Here is a 10,779-nt window from a genome sequence, read left to right as displayed (position 1 = left end):
GTGATTGAAAAAAATTAAGTGCGTGTTCTGTAGATGTGAATCCTGCAACCGTGTCATCTACATATCTGTACCAGTATGGTGGTGGATGTAATCCTGTGTTAATTGCTTGTGTTTAAACTTGTCAAAAATATTGGCTTGAACTGGTGATACTGAATTGCCCATGCTTAAGCCACTTGTTTGCATATAGTTGTGGTTGTTGAACATGAAGTTCGTCTTCATCGTGGTAAATTCTATGAGGATAGCTAACTGGTTGCTGGGAACGTCTATAAACGGGTTAGGGTCTCGGATATAGAGTTCCAAGGCTATCTTGCAGACTTCAGCAGTTGGAACTTCCGTAAAGAGGGATATAAAATCAAAACTGGCCATTGAGGCTTTATGATTAAGTTGATTAAGATTAGACTTGTAATTAAAAGAGTATTTGATGAATGAGCTGGCTGATGTTACATATTTGGAGAATGCCCATGCTATGTATTTACCAAGATTGTAATTAAACGATTCATATGTGGACATGATTGGTCGTAATGGACAATCTGGTTTATGAGGTTTCTGGATGCCGTATATTTGTGATGTGCGTGAGTAGGAATAAAGTGTTTGTGAAATTGTGTTGGCTTTTTACATTTTTAGTAGTATTTTGTTTAGTTGCATTTCGTGTGTATTGGTTTAAATTTGTTCGTGTCTGATAGGATGTTATTCATTTTTTGGATGTATTCATTCGTGTTCATTATGACTATAGCGTTACCTTTATCTGCTTTTAGAATTTTTTATGTTTTTGTCTTGTTTTAGGTTTTAATGGAATTAATGTCTCTTTTTGTAAGGTTGTTTTTTAGCTTTCTGTTTTGTGAAGTTATGTTGATGGTTTTGTGAGAAAATTCTTTGTAAAAATCGTTTAAGATGTTGTTTTAAGGTGTTTCTGGAAAATATTAATTTTTAATTTTTCCTGGGAAGTTTGGCCGGTGGATGCCAATAAAATTGTTGAAGTTATCCTCTTTCTGTTGGTTGTTTTCTTGTTTTTGTTTTCTGTGGAAAGTATTAGAAGTCTTTTGGCTAGATCTTCTAAACATGTTTTGTTTTCTAAGATTGGAATGTACCTAGGTGCTATTGCAAAGTTGAGTCCTTTGTTAAGTAGATGTATCTCGTCTGTGTTTAATTGTCGGTCGGATCTGTTAATTATGAGGTTAGTCAACGGTCTGTCGTGGTGTCTTTTCTTAGTTTTTCTAGTTTTTTGTTGTGGCAGATCTTTTTGTCTCTGTCATTCCTAGTGTTGATTTGTTTTATGTTTCGCTGTATAAGTCTGTAAATATAAATTCTGAGTGTCGAAATAAAAATATCACGAAACCATATACTGCTGCGTACCATATATTCCCGACATCAGCAGAAAAATAACCATCATTTGGCAAAAACTAGTCACCGAAGAATGTCGAAACGTTGTTCGTTCCTCTACGTAAAACAATTTCTCAACCCAAATGAACCGTTTTTACATATATATTTTTCTCTACAAGTGGGTTTTCTCAACATCACTGATTATTATTTCATAGAAAACACTCAAACAAACGCAAACTTAAAGAAACCTTTCTTATACTACAACTCAAGCCCAAAATAAACAAATACAAAGGAGCACCTTTATACCTGCATTAAAATAATATAAAATTATATATTCAAACATCGCCCTTTACATTCCGACACTCAGCTGCACAACTCCTTTCAGTTGTTAGCTTCCGGTCACTTAACTCTTCCTTTCTTTGTGAACCTGACGATGACCGAATAAGGTCGAAACGTTGTTCGCTCATCTACGTAAAAAATTTTCTCAACCCAAACGAGCCGTTTTTACATTTATATTTTTTTCTACAAGTGGGTTTTCTCGACATCACTGAAAAATTAACCTACCCAAATACCAACACAGAAGAAGCGAAGCAAAATTACACCTATTATATAAAGAAATGATAAGTCATGAAAAGATAAAAAGAAATAGCAATAACATTTTTAAAAAAATAGGAAAAAGAGATTTTTATAGGAAAGTTTGTAATTAAGCACAAAGCTACATGATGGGGTATCTGTAGTCTGCTCCTCACGGGCATCGAAACTCGATTTCTAGCATTGTTAGAGTGCAGACATACCGCTATGCTACTAGGAAGCTTATAGAGAAGAAAAGCGTTCATTTAAACCAGATGGTTGTAGGTTCTAGATTAACCCTCTTTCCAGTCGTTCTTTTTTGAGTAGAACTAATAAGTCAAAGAATTGAAAAGTCCTCAATTGAGTGGTTGTTGATGGCGAAATGTAGGTGTATCTTGGTTCTGCAAATTAATATGGTTTAGATGTTCTCGTGCTCCCTGTTTGTCTAATGTATAAATTACTACATATTTTGTAAGGTATACAGTAAATGATAAAGTCAGTGGTATAGGTAATGGGCTGTCTTGTGTCGAAATTTGTGTTCTTTCCTGGTATGTGTGTAGTGTTGTTTATTCGTGCTGTTTCGTTTATCTGTGAGTGCCTGAAATATCATTTTGTTTTTGTACAACAGAATTTCTCACAAGTTTTTGTCATGTCTGTAAGAAATAATAGGTGGATCCTTGAAAAGGGATTTAAAGGTAGGGTCTCCAGTACGTTTTGTGTTATTGTTTAGCATAATATTTTATTTTCTTATTGGGCGTGTGGTACGTTGTCACAAATGAAATGCAATTGGTGTTTTTTTTTTTCTTGGTAGTGTTGAGTGCTTACCTCCTGGTTATAAAAACTAGATTTTATGGTTGCATCATGGACGAGAGATGATTTCAGTATAAATTAACTTGTCTATGCATAGTGCACAGAGTAATTCTAACAGGTGATTGGCGCTAGTATAGCGACTGGCGTATTGTTGTGTTGATTAGTAATTGTACATACATGTGCGAGTGAACCCACTCCTAACTAATTAACCATATCACTTAACAAACAAAGACTAAAGTTATGACCACCTTTCACTTGTGTATATGTGTTTTGGAAGAACGACTACAATAAAATGTTAAATGTATTATAGCGTAGAATAACAAATTAATGTTGTGACTGTGGAAAAAGCTCTCAAATATGGAATACGATTTGCTCGATAATATTTTATTTGACCTTTATTAGCAAGTATCAGGATATAAACTCGCTCTACAAGTCTGAAAATAGATGTGATGAGTTCAAACTTTCATTCCTTCTTCGTTGTAGTTCTCTTTGACTTCTGGTGATTCAGGTTTATTTTGAGTTTCGCGCAAAGCTACTCGAGGGCTATCTGCGCTAGCCGTCTCTAATTTAGCAGTGTAAGACTAGAGGGAAGGCAGCTAGTCATCACCTCCAACCGCCAACTCTTGGGCTACTCCTTTACCAACTAATAGGGGGTTGATCATCACATTATAACGCCCTCACGACTGAAAGGGCGAGCATAATTGGTGCAACGGGGATTCGAACCCCTCGACCCTCAGATTAGAGTTGAGTGCCTTAACCACTTGGCCATGCTGGGGCTCTGGTGATTCAACAGCGACAAACGACGATTACATCACAATATAAATTATAATTAAGTAACAGTTTTCAAACGAGACCAAAAACTTGAGTGCTTTCGAAAATCTTCTTTAGGAGAATAAATAATAATAATAGTAAACTATTCGAGTTTTGGGTCAGATTTGAAAGCCATTATATCCAAAAATACTGGAAAAATAATATGCTCTTGTATTATGCGCACTATATGCGGGTATTTAATGTACATACATTTCTGTATTTTTAAACTTTTGAAAACTTAACATATTACATCTTTCTCTTTTTGTCATTGCTGTACACTGCAAACATCAAAATTAGCTTTGTACAATACAAATAAAGAAGATATAATTAGTATCATTTTCACTTAATGCTTCGAACTTTATTTGAAACGTACGTTATTTCTTAATATCTCATTCTCTTGGAAGTGTATGCTTTATATGATTTCAAGAGAGGTCTTTTTCTCTGTTCACCTTCAAATCAGTTAGGTTCTTCTCTTCTCTAATACTTTTTTTTTCCCCCAGTATTTAGAGCTTTTTGGATAATTTCTTACATGGAACACAAGGGAAGGAAGATATAGATGAACAAGCACTGTTATAGTGACTAGATCCTAGTCTACGGCACTAAAATTTGGATGATCAAAGTCAATTGTGGTAATTCAAGAATAAATTTAGTACACAGTCACCTGATACCTGGAATAATATAAAGGCCCAATTTTCCAATATCCAAATCTCGATATTTTTCTTAGAAAAGAGATAAGAAACATTTCTCTCAATTTTCAGTTCCCGAAAAATTTTCTTCTAAGAATATCATTTTCAAAGGAAAAACTCCTTTGTACACTGTGTAATAAAACATTTTCAGAAAATAAGCTTAACTTTCCACAGTATCACAACCCTCCTCAAACACCTTGCCTTCATTCATAAATCACACCTAGTACTTACTGTTTCTGTGCCATTGATGCCAAAACATGTGCTCATACAAGATGAACTGAATTCATTGCTGAAAGTGAAGAAATCTTCTGTATATAACTTTCGTGACAGCATTTTTATGCTCCAATGAACGTATACACACACACACATACATGTACCTCAATAGTCAGATGCCCTTTTCCCACTGTTTAGCAAATAATTTTTCAATTTTGAAATGTCAAAATCTGAAACATCATTTAAATATCTTGCTCATCATAATTTAATTTTGGACCACCTATGCCAAAAGGAAGTTATCCTTCTTCCAGTGTAATTTCACATCCTTATTGCAATCTCTATGCGAGAGGTTTCCATTCACAATTAATACTGAACGAACTGCATGGATAAGGAAATTACAAAGCTGTTGTCCAAAACATTGTTTCTGTGTTTACCAATATATATATTTTTTTAATTTGGCAAGGTTTTCACTGTTGCTATATTTTCTACCTTATAATTTTGCATTTGGTCAGCTAACACATCGCAACAATACACTTGAAAGATGTCTAATGGTAGCTATGAAATTTGCTATTCATGACAAAAAAAGAACAAACTTACAATATTTCATTAGGTAATGTTTTTATAATAATTTTAAAAGTACATTACTTAAAAACTTTATGCCAAAAATATGTATTAAAATGGCTTCTCTTCAAAAGGTTTACTGCTAATTTTCAAGTTCATACTTTGTATAATTTATGACTTTTAATCCATAATTAAGTTTATTTATCATATGATATCTGTTACTTTGGTAAATTTACAAAACAAGCATGTTTTCATATGGTATATAATGCATGGTAAAGATTTTATGCAAACTGGGCAACAGTGCATGCTTCTATTTAGTAGAATGGTAAAAGCTTAAATAACCATTGATTCAAATATATGTATATTTGTTTATCTTAAAAGTTTTACTTAAAGTACAATTTTTGTAAATGGAAAATAAATTAAACTGGTTAAATAGAGTTTCTGAATTATCACCTACTTGCTTTTTAAGATAAATTAACAATAAAACTTTCATTGTTTTCATATAGGTTTTCTACCTATCTTTTACTATACCTAAACCTTTAGTATCAGAAACAAAAACAACCAAAACATTTTAATCTATTCATTGTCATACATTTTGTTTTATAAAATATCATTAACATTTTTTGAATTCCTTCTTGCATGTGATTACAAGTCGGCAAGTATTGCACACAGCAAATGACCAGAAAAGTAATTACTTTATTTCACAAATGAAAAACACACCTACTACAATTATATTTCATATTAATTTATTTAGATCAAATTCACTGGTATCTAGAATCCATTTCTGAACATAAAAGGGTTTCAATACAAGCATATATATAACCAATGTTAAAGTATGATACAAAACAAACTGTAGACCCCTAGGGCAACAAGAGGTGGTTACAAAATTATAAAGAAGTTCCCAGTAGGTCTCTTAATTTAAGTCGATATAATGTAAAAATGATTAAAGATGAACAAATGCAAGTTCTCTTTACATCTAGTAGATGATATCACTACACATAATTTGTATTATGGGCTTAAATTAGAAAACCTACTGAGACCTTTAACATTATATGCATATACTATAAGAGTAACACAGTAACATTTTACATAACTCTACATCAAGTCAATGACAATGTAATTCATTTCAATAAGATATTTTTTCAGCTTTCAGCAGCTACAGAAACCAAATATACCGATAAATTGCAACAGCACTTCCTATAGTTCAAGTATGAAAACACCCATTGATACACACATTTCATTGTGAAGGCCATTCTCAAAACCCCTGAAAGACTACATAGTATACATACGATAAGTTACAATGTCATAGACCATAAAGAAGAAACTGGTAAACAAAGATAACCAACAACATAAAGTTTCATGCAAGCTACATAATATTTGACACTGACAGTATTATTGATTAAATTTGTTTTATAGAAAATATCAGTTTCTTAAAAAAAAAAGTTCATTACTTTTAAATACAAATACATCAAAATGTGCTACATAAAATTTAGTTCATTATTTGAAAAAGCTTGATGCATGTATGAAAAGGAAATTAGCACGTATATATACCTTAACAAAAAAAAGCAATTGTGTTAATACTAGTACTAAAGAAACAAAATTCCAGTGCATAGTACAATATAAAAACTTCTCAAAGAAACAAACTACTATCACCTTTAAATAAAGTCAAGATGGAAATCTACACACACACACACTACCAGAAAATACTTCATATCATCTACAAACACTGACAAATTTTATACATATACACACACTTTATCAGATCTTTCCTGAAATTTAGGGAGCATTGTGTGAAAAATAAATTTCTTACTGCTGTCATAGGTTTCCATATTTTTTAAAACCATGTTCATTTAATGAGCTTAATCCCAATACAATTGTGCCATTATATATAGTATCTTGAAAAAAAAATTTTTTTTTTCTATTAAAGAGCAGTAACTACAGCATGTTACATTCACCACTACCTATGAACCAGCTTAAACTTTCATGTCATATCACTGTGTGTTAAACACTCACTTCAACTTAAATTTTAATACTATTTTTTTATGAAATGGGGATGATTCATTTAATTTCTAAACCATTTGCTCCTCACTTAATTCTTTGCTACTGTTGTGAGAGAGAGAGAGAGAGATAAATATTTAAGGTACACTTCTTGCTAAAAGCCATTTTCTTATCATAAATAAAGACCAGAGACTCTTCACAGAAAAAAAACGTTTACAGATCCTAACATGCAATATGTCGTGCCATATATCTTCGTATTTCCTAACTAAACTTCCTTTAGGTACAACAATAAACAAATAATGTTTCTTGTCACATGCTCAGAGAAAATTATTTTCTTCCCTTGTTGCTTCTCATCAGTCTTTACTGTGGTACAACTTTTACCACACATAAATAGCCTGCTAGTCTTTAGCCATTTTGTAGTAAATATTCAGTGTGTTTTGTCATAATTCAGCAGAATTAATAACATATGCTAAGTAACTACTATTTGTAATCAGCATGCAAATGAAATATCAAAATGTATTCATAAAAACATGAGAACAAACTTTTAAATATACATTTCGTAATTTGGTGAATGGGCTATATTAACACAATAACAGGAAGGTCAGAAAAGCGAGTACTGCATACATATTTCTGCATATAAAACTTACATATATTTTTACATACAACTTGATTCATTACTAGTGTTTAAAATGTCCAGATGTACTGTATTTATACCAAAAATGTTAAACCTTTTATGGTGGATGAACATAGGAAACATTTTTAAATATCCCACTCTTTCATAAAATTTTTGGTTCACCTAGTTGAGATAGAAACAAAATATACAAGAAAAAAAAAATTATGGAATATTTTTTGCAGTTGTTAACACACACACTTACCTGCATTATTAGATACAATTTTCTTCATGGACTGTATTGTACAATTTATAATCTTAAACTGTTCTATAACTTTCAAATATTTGCTGAATACATTTATCAATATCATGGAAAGCTACACAAGGAAAAAATATTTTGATATTTGTTTTAAAGTTAACTGACTAGGAAGTTCTGAAATACCCAATTTTTAAATATCAGATGAAAGTGCTGTATCGCGATGTAAAATAGTTTTTCATGGATTATTTTTCATTTGACTTTTTATCAACTAGCACACTAAATGTGTTAAAAATTCATTAAAATTTCTACAAGAAAATTTTAAGTGTCTCCATGAAGGAATTCATATTAAATAATTTTAATCTTTTAAGAAGTCAAAATGTCTCTAGTTACACTGCATACACTGAATTAACAAATGTGTTTCTCTGTTATTATTCAGATCTTTACAAAATCTTATGATCCAATCTGAATGCACAGGCTTTAAATGGTGGCTCTTAATCACACAGGCATGACGAAAATTTGAAGATCATACAGCTCCTTATGGTTTATACACAATACATACTACTCTTTCCCATAATTGTTGTTTATTTCAAGCAAACGTTTCTATGGTATGAGCTAGTGATAAATGAGGTGTAGGTGGTGCTTTAACTCAATCAACAAACCTCTTGTTATTTAATTTTAATAAAATGGAAGGCAGGTAGGTTGAGCAGGTCACCACCAGACGGAATGCTACGTGAGGCACCAGAGATTAGATTTAATGTCATGCATAGCTAGTGGTCTGGTCTGTCTCACAAAGATACTTTCCTAAAAATATAAAGAATAATGTATTAGGATCCTTAAAAATACAATACATACATAATATATATAAATACATATTAACTGTTCCAAAGTACAGGAGGAAGGGCTTAGCAAAGTAACTGGAAAGGTAAGAATAACTTATACTCTTCCAACAGATACGAATTACTTCATGCATCATTTGTTTCCCTTTCATATTCTACCTATTTAAAAAATATTACTTCAAAAGAAAGTAATAGCAATTAGAGGGGCACTATATGCAGTGTTGATCACAGTCAGTTCTCAAGAAAAAAAACAAAGATATTCCTGTATGTCTGTCATTATGAAAAAAACCTGGATCATTTTTAGTTGGACAATAAAGAATAAAATTCTACATGTTCACTCAGTTTTACCAAAATCTGATCATTTTTGACTGAGTTATAAAGCAGAAATGGGATAAATTGGTCCGTGTATGTTATTAGGGATTTTTTTGATTTTCATGACATTTACTTTTGACCTTGACTCTACTAAAATTAACCACTTCTAAGTTTGGTCATAGTCCATATGTATACCAACTTCTTCTATCCATATCTATTCAACCATTTTTGATAAATCTTACTGACAAACACACAAACAGGGATGAAAATGTAATCTCCATCTACCTTTTGTGGTAGAAGTAATAATAATGAAAATGATTAACTCGTACTACTGGTTAATCACTGTTGAGAAAGTAGTCCAATTTTTTGTATTTTAGTACACTTTATGTTACATTAGTTGCAATTTGAGTACCAAGGCATAAAATAATTATCATTCTAACTTAAGATACATCTGCACAGATTTTAAGATAATTAGCATGTTTAGGGAACCATTTAGCCTTTAATATAATTCTCAATATGTTATCACTTTAGCAGAGGAAACACACACACACACACACACACATAGATGAAATACAAATATTTATATTACAAAATAACATTTTTTTTAGTTTTACCCAGTTCTTTTTCTTTTTTAAAGAAATATAGTATGAATCATTTTATCTCAACACTAAACCTCTACCTGCACAGTGAAAGAAAATATACCTGCACTTTTTTATTTGACACTATAAAATTTATGTAATTAGTTATACTAAATTAACAGTATGAGTGGAGTTTTATACTAGCAGAGGTTAGCTGGTAAAATACCATTCATTTCTAGTGATCAGTTGATAACAGAGGCAAGATTATTAATACAAATATATGAAAGGCTTAAAATGATTAAAAACAATGAAAAAAATGCAGCTACAAACACAACAATTATGAAAAACAATACTATGATGGTAAATATCCAATACTTAGGTTTAAAATTGCAAGTAAAAAGAAAAGTACATTCAATTAATGTTTAACACTCCTACGAAAAGTGGGGCCTAATAGGCCCCAGAGCAACTTGAAAGGTTATTAATATTAGGCTAATAATTTTGTATTTAAATGAAATTGCCATTTAAATCCATTAATGAATGGATTAACGAGATTCCCACTGTCCCTATCTACTATCTAGCGAAACCACAGCCAGGGGAACGGGCTTGGAGAAATCAGGACTAGAAATGTCTTTTCATAGGAGTGTTAAGTCAGTTTCAAGGTCTGATGAATAACCTAACTGAAGAAAAGGCTGCCTTCATACTTCCCAACCAACTTTTAAATAAACAAAACTTCCTGGATATTTCTCATACGTTTCTAAGTACACCAGAATACTTATTTTAAATTTGTTGATTTAAAAAAAACGATTTGTACAATTTTTTAAAATCTTGTTTAAAAATGAATTTCACAGTTTAAACATATGATTTGTACCAAAAGATACATTAGAGACTTTAGAGGTGGACAGTTTGTTCAGTATTATATCCATACTACTGTAAATTCATTATGGTTCAAGAATAAGTTTATTAATTACTACATAAATAATTTGTATAACTACCTGCAATCCTGTAAAAATATTTCATAAGAACTTTTACTAAGCCAACTTAGTAATATAGAAACCAAATCAGCATATCACCTTAAAAGAAAAAAAGTAATTCATAATATTAACTTTTAAAACCACCTTGCTGATTATATACTTAAACAATTTAAAAATGATACACTACATTCATATTCACTTTCAGCTATAAACATTTTATTGTTTAAATATTCAACATGATTTCA

The 10,779-nt window shown here is 31.3% G+C and overlaps 1 protein-coding gene across 7 annotated transcripts in view; it reads right to left on the bottom strand.

Moving 5' to 3' along the window:
* Positions 1-5,699: 5,699 nt before the first annotated feature.
* The window catches only part of LOC143224685 (F-BAR domain only protein 2), a 145,708-nt gene continuing 140,628 nt past the window's right edge, over positions 5,700-10,779 (bottom strand). For 6 of the 7 annotated variants that reach the window (XM_076452884.1, XM_076452855.1, XM_076452875.1 and 3 more), the window contains one exon: positions 5,700-8,638. In XM_076452884.1, the coding sequence (XP_076308999.1) occupies positions 8,595-8,638 (44 nt within the window). In that variant the 3' untranslated portion in view covers positions 5,700-8,594. Of the gene's footprint in view, positions 8,639-10,555; positions 10,634-10,779 lie in introns of all 7 variants that reach the window. The other variant, XM_076452864.1, reaches the window with a different exon arrangement.

This window comes from Tachypleus tridentatus, chromosome 1, assembly GCF_004210375.1.
Source record: "Tachypleus tridentatus isolate NWPU-2018 chromosome 1, ASM421037v1, whole genome shotgun sequence".
NCBI lineage: Eukaryota > Metazoa > Arthropoda > Merostomata > Xiphosura > Limulidae > Tachypleus > Tachypleus tridentatus.
This window is presented reverse-complemented; position numbering and strand designations above follow the sequence as displayed.